At 43.8% G+C, this 20,266-nt stretch overlaps 1 protein-coding gene across 1 annotated transcript in view; it reads left to right on the plus strand.

Annotated features, from left to right (window-relative positions):
• TRIM9 (tripartite motif containing 9) overlaps positions 1-20,266 on the plus strand; it is a 125,190-nt gene that overhangs the window by 77,426 nt on the left and 27,498 nt on the right. The window contains exons 3-5 of the mRNA XM_012806558.2: positions 785-907; positions 14,427-14,537; positions 15,842-15,995. Of these exons, the coding sequence (XP_012662012.1) occupies positions 785-907; positions 14,427-14,537; positions 15,842-15,995 (388 nt within the window). The remainder of the gene's footprint in view (positions 1-784; positions 908-14,426; positions 14,538-15,841; positions 15,996-20,266) is intronic.

Here is a 20,266-nt window from a genome sequence, read left to right on the forward strand (position 1 = left end):
CGGGAGAAGTGGGTTCAAGCCCAGCCCAGGACAAAAAACTGAAAAAAAAAAAAAAAAAAAAAGAAAGAAAGAAATATCTATGGCCTGGTCAGATTTAAATCAAATAAAAATGCCATCTCCAGCCTTCAGTGTAAACCTCCTGGAGAAGCCATACTGTGTCTGGCATGTGGTCATCTTTGTCCCCACAAGCTGCTGGTTCGTGTCTGATTTTTACAGCAGGTTAGGATGGCTGTTTGAAGCATTGATTATTCCTAACTGCCTCCTCTTCACTATTTGTTTTTCTTAATGAAATGGGCAAGTATTTCTGCCCACCATCCTGTGCATCCTTCTGCTGTCACTGCATGATTGTTTTGTGTTGAAGGCCATTGCCATCCTCTTTCCTCTCTCTCCCCTTGTCCCTCATGCCCAGACGACGTCCACTCCCCCCCGGCTGCCTTTCTGAATGCCAGCTTTCACCCTACATAGCTGAACATACCTGGCCCCCGAAAGGATTCCTGTCCAACTCTACAAACCAAAGCTCTTTTTTACTTAATATAATTTAAATTGTGGAGATAATTTCCTTTTGATAAAAATAAATTTAAGTAACAGTTATCCTTTTTAGTCTAAAGCAAAACATTACCACTATAGAGCAAAGTTTATCCAGTTACTTTTTTTTTAAAGCCCCCGTGTGCATTGTGGACAGAGTCCTGCTAGTTCCCTTCAGCAGGGATTTCTAACCCACATGGATGGGTTAGGGGAGGACTCTGTTGTCTCTGGCAGCTGAGAAAGGTGCTCTGTCCTGCAGGAGAACAGTGTAGAGTTTGAAGCCTGTCTGGTGGCCCAGTGTGACGCCCTCATTGATGCCCTAAACAGAAGGAAGGCCCAGCTGCTGGCCCGGGTCAACAAGGAGCATGAACACAAGCTGAAGGTGAGCGCTGTGTCTCGGGGAGGGCCGGGATGGACAGGCGTGAGGAGCCCTCCCCACTTGCTCCTTCATCTGCCTAACCAAGGTCTGCTGAGTGACTCCTGTGGGCCAGGAACTGCTATGGGTGCAGGAATGATAAATAAATATCCCTGCCCTCTTGGGCATATTCTACAGGGAGGGAGAAACAGTAAGGAGATAAGTGGCTTCATTCATTTTATGTTGCTCTCACAAAATATCACCAACTAGACAATTATAATACAAATGATAGAAGTTTACTGGCTCACGATTCTGGAAGCTGTGAAGCCCAGGAACGTGGTGCTGGCATCTGCTGGGGGCCTTCATGCTGTATTGTCTGTGGCAGAAGGGCCAGGCCCCAGGGGAACACAGATGGGACAAGGCCAAATCTCATCCTTGTATCAGGATCCCACTCCCACAAAAACTGCCCCTCTTCCTGAGACTTGGCACTAATCCCATGAGGGCAGGGCACTCAGGGCCTGATCACCTCTTAAATGCTCCTTTTAATCCTGTTACAGTGGCAATTAAATTCCAATGTATATTTTGAAGGAGATATTTAAACCACAGCAAGGAGAAAATTGTGCAGTGTGTTAATAAAAAGTACCAAGAAAAATAAAATTCGAAAGGCAGGATGGGGGTTGAAATACAAAAGTCCATTTTGGAGTTGGGAAATGGAAAACAAACAAGATTTGCCTTAACTTCTGAAAGAAACTTTACAAGTGGCCCCAGGCTTTGTCACCACATGGTGGAATCAGTTGGCTACAGGTATGGGACCCTCTTGAGTGGGACAGGTCCACCTGGGGACATCTGCTCTCCTGTCCATTGCCCCACTGGAGAGGGCAGCAAGATTTGAGAGGAGGCTGGATGACATGAGGGTGGCAGAGGGAGCCTAGCAGTGGGCTGCCAGTGGGTGGGGGGTAGGTACGTGCAGTTTTGGCCTGAGACTGCGTCAAGGGAGAAGTGATGTCAGGCCATGGGCTCAGAGTGTTGGGCAGGGGAGCAGGGGAGGACAGGACATGGGGTGACTAGGGAGGAAGGAGCTTTCAGTTCAGTGGAGGAGATGAGCCACACCCACAAATGACTCTGACCAGGGTAGAGAGGGAACTTCTAAGAGAGAGGTGCTTAGAAGATTCGAGGAGGGCAGGATTACCTGCAGCTGAAAGTCCCCAGGCACCTGGTGAAAGATTTGGCATCAAGCCGCCCAGACTATTGGGACCCCTTGCTTCTGTTCCTGCCCACGGGACTCAGCAAGACTGCCTGGGGAGAAGACAGTGATCTGTCTTCTGTGCACCTCAGTCCTGCACTGAGGCCTGGGACCAGTGGATGTTATGTTCCCATTGCCTGCTCTAAGATGCCTGAAAGAGTGTCACCACAGCCCTTCAATTTCAGCACCCCTCAGAAACTCAAAACTGCAGGTGTCTTTGGGGAATGGACTGGACAGTGAGGGTCTTCTTGGCTATATAGTAGAGCAACTATTTAAGTAATTAGACATAACATTTTTACTTTTTATTAAGGGAAATCTCTTTTTCAAAACATTGTGAACAGGCCAGGCTCATGCCTGTAATCCCAGCACCCTGGGAGGCTGAGGGAGGAGGATGGCTTGAGGCCAGGAGATTGAGTTTACAGTGATCCATAATCACACCCACCACCATAGTGCAGCCTGGGCAACATAGCAAGACCCTGTCTCCTAAAAAGAGTGGAAACACTTTTCTGGCACTTTAAATTTCTTTATATTAAAGAAGAAATTTATCATAAAAGTATAATATGTTACTGGTTAAAAATTTCAAAGAGTAGAGAAGAATATAATGTAATAAAAGAATATATGTAAGAATAAGAATAAAGTATAAATAATAAGAATATAATATAATATTGGCTGGGCACAGGGGTGCATGCCTGTAATCCCAGCACTCTGGGAGGTTTAGGGAAGAAGATTGCTTGAGCTCAGGAGTTCAAGACCAGCCTGAGCAAGAGTGAGACCCCATCTCCACCAAAAATAGAAAAACAAGCCAGGCATTTTGGTGAGTGCCTATAGTCCCAACCACTCAGGAGGCTGAAGCAGGAGGTTCCCTCCAGACTAGGAGTCTGAGGTTGCTGTGAGCTGGGCTGAGGCCATGACACCCTAGCCTGGGCAACAGAGAGGGACTCTGCCCCCAAAAGAAAAGAAAGAAAGAAGATGAAGTTTCTCCCCTACCTGCCACCCCTTACCCTGGAGTTGGAGGTGATAACTATTGACAGTTTGCTGAACCTTCTGGATTCCTTCTATGTACAAATAAATACTCTAGGTCAAGCCATATGAAATTTCTCACCCTTGATCATTTTGACTTACTAAAATACCAGCTTCATATCCAACTTAATTAGATTCAACCTAATTTTGCACACATACTTATTTTACAAACATTTTATTATGCAGCTTTTTAAACATGCTTTTCCTGGCACTTTTATAGCAGAGCGTGGTGCATAGCTTGTGGCAAGTCACATGGTGACTGCAGTGGCAACTCAGGTCTTCTATGTGGGAGAGACAGCAATCCGGAGGGAAGAGGGAGTCAGGTGGAGACGCATCGTTTATCCCCATCAAAGATGGCAGAAAGCAGGAAAAGCCCCCCTCCCTCCCACTTAGTGCTACCTTTGCAGGGCAGGACTAGGTGACAGTTAGGGACCGTGCCATGGATACAGATGTATTATGGATTGTACAGGAGTGGCCTTACCACACCCCTGGACACCATGCACCGTGACTGTGTCCTCTTTCTGTCCCCTGACCATCCACCTGCACTGACCGGATGCCCTGCCAGAGCACACGGGTGCAGTGGGGACTGCGGGCAGAGGCAGCTGCCTGTCCTCACCGCACCCTGCCCTAGGCCTCAAAGCACTGTGGAAACCAGAGACAGGTGGCCGGTTGTCCCCACGGCAGCAAAGCTGTTCTGTCTTCTGTCCTGAGCAGTTTGTTCCCTGCTGTTCTGAGTTAATTGTGTCTGTCACTGCTCCTGAAAACAGCCATAATGCCACTGCAGGACCACTGACACGGCTGTCCACGGCCCCTCCCGCTGCTTCTCCCCCCGCCTTTCCCCTCTCCTGTCGTTCTTGTTGCTACTCAGATTTATGAGAAAGACTGGCCCTTTGTAGACATCGCTTGCCAAGCACAGTGCTTCTTTCTGTCTCTGTTGGCTGAGCCATTGCTCACTGTTCTGCAGGGTAATCTTATGTTCTTCCGCTTCCCTTTGGCCGAGTTCTCGGGGGCCGTGCTTTTTACTGACAAAGAGGGGAGTTGTGTGTGCATTTTTCTGGCAACTGTCTCTCCTTGAGCAATCCAAAAGGCTGGGATGCTGGAAAGCCAGTGTGTATTTACACAGTCTTTGTAATCTACTCATGTCCCTCTCTGAAAGCCCTGGTGGCTTGAACAGATTTCACAGTTCTGGTTCTGAGACAAGATGGAGCTGAGAGGTGAAGAGCGGGATTCTGTGCCTTAGAGACCAGGGCAGAGGACACAGCTTATCACTGACTGAGTCTCTAGCCTTGGGCAAGTCGGTGGCTCAGCTGATTTCACCTGTGTGTAAACCACAGCTAAAACAGTGTCTCGGGCGGCGCCTGTGGCTCAGTGAGTAGGGCGCCAGCCCCATATACCGAGGGTGACAGGTTCGAACCCAGCCCCGACCAAACTGCAACAACAACAAAATAATAATAATAATAATAATAATAATATTTCACAGGACATTGTAAAGCCCTTGGCACAATCCTCAATATTAGCTATTATTGTTGTTGTCACCCAGAGAGAATAACTGGAAATGGGATTCCATTCAGCACACTGAAGAAGTGGCCCTGGGGCTTACAGTCCATGGTGTAGGATTCGCCCTGTGCTGCGGTTGTTATCTCTGAATCTAAGAGATTCTCTGGTGGCCTGAGTTTGTGATTGATCATTGTATAAAATAGCTCGCAAAACTTGGTGAGCTATTTTTAAAAACTAAGAAAGCGAAACGGCAGTGAGACAGATGCAGATGTGGTCATATTTTAGGAAAACTATTTGAAATGTAAATTAGAGTTAATACTATTCTGTGGTTTGAAAAAGTGCTGGGAGCCAAAGAGCTATTTTCAGGATGTGGTGAACTAAAGCAAATGTCAGAAAGCTATTGGGGGGAGAAGGTGGTTTTGAGTTTCCTAGAAATATTATTAACTCATATGTGGAGCTACCTGGGCAATATTCTAGCAGTCAGCAGAGGGAACCGGATCCCCAGGGGGGTTTGTCCTCATCAGCATGATGTGTTAACACTCTTCCAAAGTCCTCCCTACCTGCGTAAAGCCCTAAACTTCCTCACAGGGAATCTGTGACACTTCACTCAGAATGGGTCCCAAGTGAGATCTATTCTGTTTTTCAAAAACTTGTCATTTTCTTTTGGTAAACCACAGAAATATTTGAGAATTATTTTTGTCTATGTAACTTTCAGAATTTGAAGTCATTCTGAAATCATCATAAAGGCATTCTCTCTCTAATATTCTAGAGTGAATTCAAACATTGAATAATACAAGATGATATATATCTTTTTGGTTGCCTTTCAATTCTAAGGTCTTCTAAAACAAAGTGATAGTTATTCGAAATGATTCTGGAAAAGACTCTAATCTTTCATTTCTATGTGTGGCTGATAAATGTGACATACCAACAGAATTACTCAGCAAGATGGTGGTGGTGATGACAAAGCTTGCCATGATTTAGAGCAGGCGTCCTCAAACTACAGCCCATGGGCCACACGCAGCCCGCATAGGACATTTATCCAGCCAACCAGGTGTTTTTGCTACGACTGCCTGTCCTGCTTAGCAGCCGACTTGTCCCAGGGCCCAAAGTCCAGCCCTCCAATGGTCTGAGGGACAGTGAACTGGCCCCCTGTTTAGAAAGTTTGAGGACCCCTGATTTAGGGCCTTCATACACGTGTTTACAGGGGGCCTGCACGCGCCAGTCGTAATGGCCCGTACAATGCTTGACTTTGAGGCCTACTGTGCCACTGGGTTTTGTTAGAATCATTATCATCATTCTCATCATTATCTTTGTTATTATTTACTGTGTATTACCTGTTATGCTCCCATTATGTTTGAAAAAAATTATAAGGCCATATCATTAAAAGTACAAATTTACATTTTGAATATTATCAGCATTATCGGCTTATGAATTGCTCACTTTAGCTATTTTGGCACTGCTTCATAAAAGACAAACTATTTTTTGATCAGATGAAACAGAAAATGAAAGGAAGGGAGTGGGGGAGGGAGGGAGGAAAGAAGAAAAGAAGGAAGGAGGGAAGGAATTTAAACACAATCAGATATGACTTGACTGGCTGTAACCATTACTAGAAAGAAAAAACAACCAATCCAAGCCAGTAACTAGCTCAATCCTGATGAAACTAACGGTGAACAGTTCAGTTAGTCCATTTCCATGAACGTGTCTGGGAAAACAAGGCACACTAGAGCAGTAGAACCTCCACGCTAATCACACAGGCCCGGTTATCATCGATTACACGACCATCAGTAGGAGGGGATCCTTTCAGAGTTTCATCTGGCAAAGCATGTGGTCCTCTGCTTCCCACCTTGTAGGAGCAAAAGTCACAGAGATCTGTATAGGACAGAGTGCCCAGGGCTCATGGGGGAAGTGGGGAGCCACCCCACACAGCTGGGGTTCCCCTGTGTTAGGGGACACGGCCTTGGAAACCGTCCTGCTCACTTAGGCAATGCCAGTGAGGGGCAGTCCTAGAACTCCTTTAAGGCCATTTGTCTGAACCCACGTGTGGGTGACACGCCTTACCTCCAAGAGGCACCTGACTTTACAGACGGTGGAGAGTGACCACTCTGCCTGCTGCCCCTCACAGCCCACAACCACCACCCTGCACGGCCCTGACCGTGAGCCGCCATCAGTGGAGAATGTTCCCCCATGAGGGGAACCGCACCAGTAAGTACACTCATCTCTCTTAGTGTCCTGGTTCTTCCTTCGCTAACTTCTCGCAGGCAGTCTGCTTTGTGTATTCCCCTAGGCGTTTATTGATATGACTGTTGGCGACATTTATGCTTCAGGAATAGAAGGTTCACAGCTTTACTGTTAAAATCTCAAGCCTTCCTCAAAACAGATGCATGTTTTATTTCTTTAATGGGGCTAAATGATCCTTTTCTTGATGAAAAACTCAAAGCCTCAGACTTTGGAATGATTAGTTGCCACCGTGGGTACATTAATTACACTGGTGCAGAGGGTGGTGACAAGAGAATGAGGAAAAAATATTTGCCTGAAACCATGTGGGAAAATGGTGGCATTGAGAAATTTAAAATGTTCTTCCTTAATGTAAATGCCTGTAAGTTTCAACAAATGTAACAGCAATATGGTAGATAATATTCAACTCCAGGAAAAATCAGAATTCTTTGCGTTACCAGACAAGTCTAATAGCCAAAGCACCTTACCTTTAACTCACACATGGGTCGGTTCAAAGCATCAGTTGGTCAGTGTACTTCAGGACATGATATGATGGGACACAGAGAAATAACCCCCTATTCCGACCAAAAGTACCCACAGAGAACACACTCTTCAAGTTTGCATCTTAAAATTACAGTCAGCCCTCTACATCTGTGGGTTCCGCATCCATGATATCAAAAATATTTGGGGGAAAAATGTACTGAACGTGTACAGATTTTGTCTTGTCATTATTCCCTGAACAGTTCAGTAACTATTCATAGAGCATTTATATTGTATTAGGTGTTATAAGTAATCTATTGATGATTTAGAGTACACAGGACGATGTCCATACCTTATATGAATGTACAACACCATTTGTATCAGGGACTTCAGCCTCCAGGGATTTTGGTGTTTGCTGAGAATCCTGGAACCAATCCTTCATGGATACTGAGCAACAACAGTAACTAAAAACAAACAAAAAGGATTAAAAGATTAGCTGTGCTTAAGGAAAACTGTTACAGACTGTGATGGGAAAGCCCACGTGTGTGTGCATGTGTGTGTGCGTGTGCGCATGTGTGTGTTTATGTGCATGCAAGCACGCATGTATTTAGAGACAGGGTCTTGCTATGTCACCCAGGCTGGAATACAGTGGTGTAATCGTAGCTCACTTTAACTTGAACTCCTAGGGTCAAGTGATCCTCCTAAGCTCAGCCTCCCAAAATGTTGGCATTACAGGTGTGAGCCACCATGGCCAATGATGTTTAAGAAAGAATTTTTTGAAATAAGAGAATGTTGGTATTTATGTGTTTACTTAGACTAATAATTCCTTAGTGATATCCCCTCAGAGCCTATGATGAGAGAATGGTGAGAAAAGGTATTTATTAAAAAGAATAAATAAAGAAAAGTCTTAAAAGAGCCACATGTAAAGTGGAGACGTAAATGGCGGTAGGGAAGGTGTCAAGTTCAACGCTGGACAGAAACTGAAATTCCCTTTAATTAACCTCGGGTCTGGCTGCTGGCTGCATCCCACGGCCTGATGGGGGAAGGAGGTTGGCCTGGCAGCCATGGGAATGTGGTCAGGGTCAGGCAGAACGAAATTTTACCTTGGTAGTGTACACGTGCTCCTAGGCCGCTCCAGGCAACTGAAAAAGGGACACAACTGTCCTTCAGACTCTCCTTTAACAAATGGTGTCAATGTGATATCCCAATCCAAGAAATGACCTTTATAAATTTGCCTCTTAACAAAATATGACTGTTCACATGATCAATAGGAACTTGCCTTCCAGAACAGATGGTGGCTCTGCTGATACAATTTTAAAAACCTCCTCTGAAACTGTGGACCAGAGATTAATTCACTGCCCTGTGCGAGCTGGCTTAGGCTTTCATGCAGACGAAAACAGGAATATTGTCCTCCAAGTCCCTATTCGTGTCATTCCTGCAATTTGCACAGTTTCTAAGAAAAGGAACTCTTAAGAACAGCCAGCTAGTAACGTGGTGCCAAGGGGCTCTCTTGTGCGTCAAAACCAAAGCACAGAAAAGTGTCACTCAGAAAACAAAGCGGCATGGCCTAGCTTCCTAGGAATTGTCTTACATTAAAAAAAAAAAAAAAAACCCACAATGTAGAAATAAATAATTTTAAAAAGTGGTGTGAAAGACACAGGTTGAAGGAAGTAGCAAACGAGACCGTTGATAAAGACACTCAAGTAGTGAAAAAAATACTTAGGCTTTCAAAAGATCTAATTATCTGGTTAATTTCCATAAGGTGGGAAATCCTGCTAAATTAATTCAGAAACTATAAATCAATTACAATGCACCCAAAATGCTGCTCTAGGAACTCGTGGTTTGATTTTTAGTAGTGCTTTATCACAGGCCATAGTGATCATGGTGGAATGGTCGATTAAAAGGTAGGAAGATGGGCCAAGTCAGTTACAGCCACAGTGGAAGCTGAACGCCAGGACCTTGGGGATGTTGAGTCCTTCCAAGAAACTTGAGTCATAGAAGATTAGGGCCAAGGGCAAAGCCCTGCTAAAACTCAGCAAACTTTTAGCAGTACAACAATTAATTAAGCTTAAGGGAAGACAGTGAGCCCCAACCCTCAGGCACCCCTTTAGCACCTAATAAACTTTGCTCAAGAAGGAAATTTACAGAAGCAACAGAGAATCCTATAAGGACCGAGTAATATCTTTATTTCAATACACGTATGTGTCATTGAGCTTAATCCTCTGGAAGTAAAACAACAATTCCGTCTATTCTGTCTCAAAAGCAAACTTACTTTCAGTGATAGTACTCAGTCTAGGCTCTACTTAGTATTATTCATCCTTTTAGTACCGGTAGTCAGGGGACAGATACCATTTGGATAATGAAATGGTGACTTCTGAGGTTTCTCATACCTAGCAGCATCAATATATGGCTACCAAAATATAAAACTGTCTTCAGGGAACAATTCAGTTAAGCTGCGTATAGCAGAGGAGAAAAGCATATTAGCTGTAGATTACCTGTCTGGGATTTTTAAATGTTTTATTTGTGGAGTTTTCTTTTACTCCAAGAAGTAGAAGCCCAGTATTCCTGTTATTTTCTGAATAAAAAATAATATAATCTGCGTTCCTTCATTGCATGCCAGCACATGGTGCTGGTGGTTATCAAAAGCATACTAGATATCAGAAGAAAATAAATCGACCAGTGAATTTTAAATTTAATCTCTCCCCCAAAAAAATTACAAAAATAATTTTTACATCATAGTTGGTTTCTTTTACCAATTATAATAAAGAGATTTTAAATACAATAACTTATTTTTCCTTTTAACTGTTAAAAAGTTAAAAACCAATAATAAATCATCTGTTAGAAAATTAGAAGACCCAAAGAGCCAAAACAATCTTGAAAAAGAAGAACAAAGCTGGAGGTCTCATATTTCCTGATTTCAAAACTTAGGACAAAGCTACAATAATCAAAACAGTGTGACCCTGGCATAAAGATAAATACCTAGACCACTGGAACAGAATAGAAAGTCTAGAAGTAAATCTTCATGTATGTGGTCAAATGATTTTCCACAAGAATGCAAAGACCATTCGAGGGAGAAAGGACATTTTAACAGTGTGGGGGAAACTGGATATCCATATACCAAAAAATTAGTAGATGTTTACCTAACACCATATACAAAAATTAGACAGTTAATCTAATACCCTATACAAAAATTAACTCCAAATAAATCAAAGTACTAAGTGCAAAACCTAAAACCGTAAAACTCTTACAAGAAAGGTTCAGGACGTTGGGTTTGCCAGTCATTTCTTGCATATGACATCAAAAGCACAGGAAACAAAAGAAAATATAAATAAGTTAGACTTCATAAAAATTGAAAATATCTGTGACCTAATGGGACACAAGAAGTGAAAAGGAGTGAAAAAGCAACCCAGGGAACAGTATTTACAAATCACACGGCTGATCAGGGATGGCCATCCAGAATATCTAATGAATGCCTATAAACTTGACAGCAACAGCAGCAGCAGGACAGCCTGTTTTTAAAAATGGGCAAAGACTTGATCTCCAAAGAAGATACACTGGGCTCAGCACCTGCAGTTCAGTGGTTAGGGTGCCAATCACGTATATGGGGGCCGGCGGGTTCAAACCTGGCCCAGACCAGCCAGGCGTAGTGGTGGATGCCTGTAGTCCCAGCTACTCAGGAGGTTGAGGCAAGAGAATCACCTAAGCCCAGGAGTTGGAGGTGGCTGAGAACTGTGTGATGCCACAGCACTCTACCAAGGGCAATAAAGTGAGACTCTGTCTCTACCAAAAAAAAAAACAAAAAAACCTGGCCCAGACCTGCTAAACAACGACAACTACAACAACAAAAAAAAAGCCAGGTGGGCACCTGTAGTCCCAGCTACTGGGAGGCTGAGGCAAGAGAATCACTTAAGCCCAAGAGTTTGAGGTTACTGAGAGCTGTGATGCCACTGCACTCTACCTAGGGCAACAGCTTGAGACTCTGTCTCAAAATAAAAGATGCTCACCATGATTAGTCATTAGGGAAATGCAAATCAAAACCACAATGAGGTACCACTTTGCACCCAGGATGGCTACATTTTTAAAAAAGAAAGTAAGGAAATAATAAGTGTTGGTGAAGAAAATGGAACCCTTGTGCGTTGCTTGTGGGAACCTAACATGTTACAGCTGCTGGGGAAAAATTCTGGTGCTTCCTCAAAAATTAAACACAGAATTACCATATGATCCCCAAAGAAGTGAAACCAGAGACTCATCCAGGTATCTGTCCCCATATAGGGGATTAAACATCATACTTACCACAACAGCCACCAATATCATAATTTATCTGAGGAATTACTGAGAACAAGACATTCTCCTGACAAGCCTGGAAATCTCTTGTGACTTGGAAGGCAAGCCACCCAGTAACTCAGTAATCCTGGAGGAGCAAAGTTCGGTGCTGTAGTAGTAAGGCTAATGTTAAATATTAAGCATTTTATGGCAGTTCTTTGAAGGATTAGTGGAGAAAAAATTGCATGTAGTATTTTGGAGATCATTTCCCTTACCACCCTTGAAGGTCATTTCCTTGAGTACATACTCTGATGGCACCTATGAGATCATTTCCCTGAGCATGCAGCCCCTGCATGTCTTTGCTTAGTATCTTTCCACCCATTATGTATCTTCTCGATAAAAGGACTCTGCGAGAAGTGCTCAGGGCTATCCTGCACCTATGGTTAGCCTCACCACTTGCAGCGTGTACTGTCAATCTGTGTCTCCCATGATCATTTATGTGGTTGCACCATCCCTACATGTTTAAAACACCTTTATTCTGAATAACTAAAATGTGGAAGCAATCCAAGTATTCATCTATACATGAACGGAGAAAACAAATGTGCCATATCCATACACAAGACTGTTAGTCTTAAGATAAAAATTTAAGCACAAGCTGCAACATGGTTGAATCTGGAAGACGTTATCCTAAGTGAAATAAGCCAATCTCTAAGGACAAATGCTATGTGATTCCACTCGGATGGGGTTCCTGGCACAGTCAAATTCATCGAGAGAGAAAACAGAAGGGTCGTTGCCAGGGGATGGAAGGAAGGGAGACACGGGGCATTATTATTTAACAGGGACAGAGTTTTAGTTTGGGAAGATGAGAAGTTCTGGAGATGGATGGTGGTGAAGGTCACACAACAATGTGTATGTAACTGATGGCACAGAATTGTGCACTTAAAATGGTTATACTGGAAAATCTTATGTATGTTTTACCACAATTTAAAAAATGAGGAACAAAAAGAAATAATAAATGAGTTATAAAAAAACTAGATAGAGGGTGGTGCCTGTGGCTCAAAGGAGATGGGCACTGGCCCCATATGCCAGAGGTGGCAGGTTCAAACCCAGCCCTGGCCAAAAACTGCAAAAAAAACAAAAAAACGCAAACCTTACCTTTCTGGGGAGCAGAGGTTTTAAAAAATAAAAATAACTAGATAGAAATTAAATATCCAATAATAGGGTAACAATAATAATTAAATAAATTATGATTACCCACTCACTGGAGTCTTTATGTGGCCAAAAATACTTATGGATGGTGGCAACATGGAAAATGCTTATGACCTAGTCTGGAGGGGGCACAATATTGTCATATTTCATAATTGCAACTTCCAAAATAAGTCTGGTTCTAGAAAAAAAAAATATGAAGAGAAAATATCGAAATGATCCTTTAAAATTTTACATTAGGATGATGAGATTATTTTTTCATCTAATTTTTCATCCTCTTTTTTTCATCTATTTCTCAGTTGTTTTGGAAAGTGGATGGAATACTCTTTAATGAAAAATACATTTTTAATAAATGAAAAGAAAGAACAAGAAACAGTTTTTTAAAATAATTATTAAAATTCCATTTAGTTATTATCCATAAACCCCAAAACATTATCTATTTTTGAGGCTTTTGCAAGGCAGTATAAATATTGAGGATGTACTTATAAGTGATTAAGTTTCCAGGAATACCCTTCTTCAATACTGTGCTTCAAAAATCATTCAAAACTGGATGCAGGAGGCTGAGGCAGGAGGATCAGTGGAGCCTAAGAACAGGAGACCAGCTTGGGCAACGTGGTAAGACCTCATCTCGGAAACAAAACAAAACTCAAGATCTGGGACACTGGGCAGAGGGTACAGAAGAAGAAACTCTGCAGGAAGAAACTTTTCAAGGAATGTCTTTCATGTGTCACTAGGTAAAGGCCTTCCCAGGGGTGGGAACTGCGTGCCAGGAGAGATGTTAATCTCGGGTAAAGCAAACTCGGAGCTGGGTGAATAGAAAGCCTTTCTACCTGCTCTCCCAGATGGGCCAGGGATTCTAAGCAGGTTATTGTTGTTTAATTTCTATTTCATTTTTATAAATTTAGGGGGTACGTTGATACAATGCATAGCTGTAAGCTGTGACCATCATCTGAATAGTGTTCACTGCACCCCTGAAAGTACTTGTCCATCTCTCACTCCTCCCCCTTTTTGAGTCTCCGACTTCTATTACTCCATTGATGAAACTTAATTCTACATCATCTTCTTCCTCCAGCTGACTCGTCCTTCTCTCTTGGTCTCTCCCAAGCTCACCCTTGGCCCTCCAGCTCCCCACTGACCCCCACAAAGGAAAGAGAAACAGAATGGATGCCCTTGGGGTCATGGGGAGGGGCAGGAACTGGGTCCAGATGGTGACATCCACCCTTAAGAGGAGACAGGCAGAGGTGGGAAAGTGGGTGGCCGTGCCACAAAGCAGAGCAGTGGCCACACATTGGGGGGCTTCGGCTCCTTCACAGACTCCCCACGAGCAGCTTCCTGGGAAAGAGGGGCTGAGGGAAACTTCTGCAAGGTGCACCTTGATGCACCAAGGTCACCATGTCCACAGGGCTCCAACATCTGTCCCTTCCTCGTGGGTCCTGTTATTCCTAATCTCCTTTCTGAGCGTCTTCCCATCTGCCTCCAGAGCCATCGTCCACAGACGTTGCCACAGAATATTCTCGTCTGGGACGCTCTTTGGTTCCAGTTTGCAGACACTTTCCAAAATCCCAGGTCCTTCTCATCTCCCCTCTGCCATTTTGGACCGTTCAGTTCTCTCCTCAATCCCAGGTGGTTCGGGACCAGATCTCTCACTGCACAGTGAAGCTGCGGCAGACCACGGGCCTCATGGAATATTGCCTCGAGGTGATTAAGGAAAATGACCCAAGTGGCTTTTTGCAGGTAGGTGTTAACCAGTTTCTGCTTCAGATTTTGAACGTCCCATGGGAGCGAGCCCAGGCCATGTGGGCCAGGCATGGATCCCCCAGTGGCAGAAGCTCCCCCACCCTGCAGTGTGCTAATTAAACTCTGAGGACTCCCAGAGGTGTCTGCCACTACGTACTATAAGACTGAGAAGGGCGTGGGGCTTTGCTGGATTTGCTTTTGTTCTTGTGTTTAATCATGAAAACGTGCATTCTCCCAAAGTGCAGTGATCACCTTACCTAAGGACTCTGTTAATATCTTATGGACAGTTTTGTTGGCTGGAAATGTCTTAAGTTTGCCAAATTTCTACCTTCTTGACACCTCCTACTGGCCAGGAAGTCAGTGATTTCTCAAATACAGTGAAGTTTGGGGGTTTTTACAGTATTCTGTGTTGTTTCAGTGAGCAGATGCTATGGTATAAGCTGGGTTTGGCTTAAGTTTTGATCCCAGTAATAAGGCAGCTTTTCTTAGGGAGCATGTCCAGCTCTTCTGCTAAATTGGCCGAGACTAACAGAGGGAGATTGAACATATAAGAAAGGAGGCCAGGCACATGTAATCCCTGCACTGGAAGAGGCAAGGCAGGGGAATTACTTGAGGACAGGAGTTAGAGACCAGCCTGAGCAACATAGAAAGACCCCATCTCTACAAAAAAAAAAATAGAAAGATCAGCCAGGTGTGGTAGTAAATGTCTGTAGTTCCCACTGCTTGGAAGTCTGAGGCAGGAGAATCTCTTGCACACTAGCCCAGGCAACAGGGACCTTGTCTCAAGGGGAAAAAACAAGAATAGAAAGAAGTGAAAGAGCTCTCTCTCTACCAAGACACAGAGCTATACTCGCATGAATATCATGTGCTTAAATGTAAGAAATTTCAGCCTCTAACTATTTTATAAAACTCATTTCCAAGTCTTGATAGCATACCCACACCTCAAATTAGAAGCTTAGACTTGTTGGTTCTAATAGGACTTCACTAATCTCCAATCTGTCACTCTTTAAAGTTGCTGGCTCTTAGCGGTCAGTCATAAATGCCTAATCCTATGACCATATAGCCAGGTCCATCTATTAGATCAGTTAACACCTGCTAATTATTACGGTGCCTTCCTCCAACTGTGTCGTTCCAACTCCTGGTCACTCTAGTCACAGCAGGGTCCTCCTCACCAACAGCACTGAAACAGGCAAGGTGTGCATCCCAGGGGGGTTTGGGGACAGGACCCCAGAGCTGAGGTGCAGTGTCACATGTCCAGCATGGTGTTGGGTTTCTCAGGCTGTGGTCTTTGGTGTGGTTAGATTTCTGACGCCCTCATACGGAGAGTGCACCTGACTGAGGACCAGTGGGGGAAGGGCACACTCACACCCCGGATGACCACGGACTTCGACTTGAGCCTGGACAACAGCCCACTGCTGCAATCCATCCACCAGCTCGACTTCGTGCAGATGAAAGGTATGTGCTCGTGTCCCGTGTCCCCAGATCAGAGCGCAGCCTCCCCGAGTGGGTGCTGATACTCGAAGCAGGATCAGTGCCTGTCTGGCTAATGTTACGAAAACCTGAAATGGCTCCTATCTTACCATATAATAAAACATCTCCTTTCACCAACTCAGATAAATTCAGATAAACTCAGTACTCGCCTCCCTCAGGCTCAGAGCTCAGCACCAGAGAATAACTGGCATAAAAGAGGTAGGAAGAGAGAGAACGTCACTGTACATAAATAGAATCTTGGTATAGAAAGTAGCCAGAAATACTGGCATAACTCACGGGAGTCCAGAATTAAAACAACTGCCTCCACGTGGGGACGGAGAGTGGTCTGGGTGGACCCATGGGAATCTGAGCACGTCACAGCTAGACGGCCAGTGCTGGCCAGAAAACAAGAGCCTGGAAGGAAAATGAAAGTCTGAAATAAACTTTAACTGTGGTTTGTTTGATTGTGGGATATAGCCAGGTCCCTTTAGACTTTAGAGGGGCTGAAGGGAAACACAAATCCATGAAGCATTTTAAGCAAAGTAACTTTCAAAGGAAAATAACCACTCAGGCCACCCACACAATGAAAGTTATATGGCAGTGTAAGTCATATCCATTTGAAGAATACTTCTTTTAACTTTTTGTCTTGAAATATAGATTCACAGCAGGTCAAAAAAATAGTAAGGAGGGGTCAGGCTGCCCCTCCCCCATGTCCCCTTGGTGGTTAAGTCTTGCATGGCTATGACATAGTGTCCCACCCCGGGAGTCTGAGCATTGGTACCATTGTGTGTGTGCTTCTGTGCCATTGTGTCACCTGTGCAGAGCTATAGAAGCACCATGTGACTGGGACACAAAGATCTCCCTGGATAGTCACAGCCCTCCCCTCCTCCACCCCAAATCCCTGGAAACCACTGATGTGTTCTCCATCTCTATAATTTTGTCATTTTCTGATCTTATTGATTTGCTCTGCAATTCCCAATCTAACTATCCACTCCACATAAGAAATGTCTCTTAGCATTCGGTGCTTTAAACATTTTGTTTCTTAAGAAAAGTCTACGTTTTTCCTTTTATTGGACAAAGAAAATCATGTCAGCCAGCAAGTTTCAGGGCCATCTCCGTAAGGCTCCCGTGGTGCAGATCCAGTCACTCCTGTGCTCAGGATGTTGACTTCTTTTACCCTTGCCAATGGATTTTTGCTCTTTCATTTTCCATTTTCTCTTTTTTTGTTGTTTAATATGTATTGTTTTGGGAAGATGCTTCAATCAAACTTTGAAGCAATATATATTATGAATAAATATGCTTTCTTACAGTAATAAAAGCATTTTCATTTACGGAGCATAATTAGCACTTAGCTAACCAAAGCAGACATCCCCCTAAGTGTTTTCCATACACTGACTCATTTTATTCTCACAGCCCCAGTGGTTAGCTGAAGAAAGTGGAGCCCAGGCCGGTTGGGTTACTTGCCTGAGTTCACACAGCTGGTGAGCGGCAGCACCAGGCTTAAGCCCTGGGGAGTGTGGCTGCAGAATCCACCCCTCCAACTTCCAGTTCATTCTAGAAAGCTAGTGCCATCCTAAGCAGCTTCTTCAAGGAATAACTAATTCCTCTCTTAAGCCTAATAAATGTAATTTTTGTTGCAGCCACTGTTTTCTTGCTGTTTAGAAATTTTTCTTTAATAGCAACATGGAGCCTCTAAAATAAAGCCATCCCTAATAAAAGAGAGAGCCCCAGATTCATTTACGTTCCCCTGGATCAGCCTCTCTCTGTCCCCAATTCTTTCAATGAGATTAAAATCACCGAAAGGTATGTCACAAGTAGCTTGGAGGAAAGAATAATTCACAAAAGAGTAATATAAAAGCTTCAGAGAAAGAGGGGGAAATGCACCACCCAATTAGCCTGGTGAGGGAGCAGGAGAGGGCAGTTAGAGGGTACAAGCCTCAGGGCCTGGACACGCTTTAATCGGCCATCAGCACCCCCCTCTCACTCCCTGCCCCTTCACAGTTGCCTCCATCTGCCCCCAGGGATGGTGGAGATTGTGTTCAAGTGAAGAGGCCCTTCCTCGGGTGTGGGGACCACAGGTGCGCTCTGCATCACAGCCCGCATTTCTAAAGCACTGTCACTTGGCCACTTATGACTGCAGATGAAAGTAAGGGTGGGCAGGCAGGCTGGTCCATGCACGTCTGCGCACACGGCGGGGAAGGCCTGAACCGAGTGCTCTGCTCGCACAGCCAACATTCGCCCGGAACCACTCAAACACCAGAACGATCATTTCTAAAGCGAGTAGGACACTGGACGATAGTATTCCATTTCCCTTTTCTTCTTAACACTTAATCTACTTCTGGTGATTATCACTCTGCCTACTTCATTTGTATGCTTTGCTTTGTGCTCTTTGAGTTTAATTAATTCAGCGAGAGTCCAGTCCCTTTTAGAATCTGAATAATTTTTGTCTGTCAAATGCTTGTGACGGAAAGAGAAAGGCAGAGGTCATGGTGTAATGGAACTTGATTGGCTGTAGTGAAGACTGCTATTGGCCCCCGGAAAGTCTGTTAACAGAGCCACAGCTGTTACCGGGCTAGTGTGAGTCTTTTCTTTTTTTTAAGATCTTCTTAGTTTAATAAACTGCACTATCACAACTTGTCAGTCCCAGCATCTCAAGAATCTGCCCCTTCAGATCCACATACAAATGGCCAAAATAAAGCAGCATTTGGGGTGGTAATGAGCTGCACCTTTGTGAAACTAACAGTACGTGGAATTCAGTGTGTGTTTTCTAATTGCGCCAACTGGATTTAAAATACTTTTAAAGTAAGTGTACATTTAAAATTATGACTCAGAATAACTAAAATATCTCTTGACCCAGAACTTTAGCAAGCATCTCTGTGGTTAAGAAATCTCACTGTCGATGCCTTCATTGTTGATATCAAAGAAGGTGGAGCTGCCGCTAGTGTGCACACTGTCCAGGTAGCCAGCGACTGTCTGGCAAGTGTGCCCAGCGACTGTCCGGCAAGTGTGTCCTGCCTGCAGTTCTCTCCAACTAGCTGAGGATTTTACTCTTCTGTTTTTCTGATTCCACATTGTTCCTGAATGACTGAGATCTATCTAGACACTGTTATTTTCTTTGTTCAAATGTCCCCAAATTGTAATGACATGTTTTCCCTTTGTGTTTTAATTAGAAAATCATCTCACTCTTTCCAGATTACAGGGCTTGATCTTCTAGACTTTTATAGAAAACAACATATTACCCTTTGCCCTCTATTTTTATCAGAGAGTGATAAAAACGTATTTTTTCTTAATGATAAGTTGGTATCCACCATTCTTTCCCAGATCATCGGAAGGAAATTTTAAGAATCTTTTCTTAGTCTGCCAAAAGGTCCACTGACTGGGTAAGAATAGGTTTCAGATACCTACCTCCTCCCCCATAATACTAACCTAGAATTGTTTAAGTAGGCAAAGTGTCCCGAGATTCGTAAGTCCTAGTGCTGAAAGGACATGCCAATGTGTTTATTCTGAACCCGGACAAGACGGTGACCTAACATTCTGCCTGGCTGACTCACTGCAGACCTTCGGCTGTGAATCCCAGCACATAGTGAGTGTCCCTACTTATCACCGGGATGCAGTTCCCTTTGTTTTTAGACGGACGGTCACTCACTTCAGCATCCAATTTCCTTTCTTACCTGTTTCCTTTCTTTCTTTTTTCTACTTTTTTTTCAGGTTAAAATGAGGGTACATATGATTAGGTTACATTATTCATGTTTGTTAGGTAGAGTCCAAGTTGTAGAGGAGCCCTTCACCAGGAGGTGCCCCACATACCCTACATTGGTGAGAGCTCTCCAATCTTCTTCCCTTCTCCTCTCCTCCCCTCTCCCCCCTCCCTCCCCACTTGAATTTAATCATGTTTTTCTCTCTCCTGTGGGCCTGTAGTTGTTCATCTACTGGCCTCATATTAGTACTGAGTACACTGGATACTGACTTTTCTATTCTTGTGATATTTTACTAAGGAAAAGGTTCTTCAACTCCATCCAGGTTAATACAAAAGTTATAAAGTCTCCATCTTTTTATGGCTGAATAGTACTCCATGGTACACATGTACCACAGTGTGTTAATCCATTCATGCTTATCTTTAATCCCTCATGTTCTGTGTACCAAGGTCATAGGGCAAGGACTGTGGGATCTAAGCAAATGCCCCTGTAAATTATAGGGGGGAAACTGCCAGAAGATTGGAGGGGGTGGGATGAGCATTCACGCTTGCCCTTATCTTG

The sequence above is a fragment of the Otolemur garnettii genome, unplaced genomic scaffold (genome assembly GCF_000181295.1).
Source record: "Otolemur garnettii isolate 467f Iridium unplaced genomic scaffold, OtoGar3 scaffold00054, whole genome shotgun sequence".
In the NCBI taxonomy this organism is placed as follows: domain Eukaryota; kingdom Metazoa; phylum Chordata; class Mammalia; order Primates; family Galagidae; genus Otolemur; species Otolemur garnettii.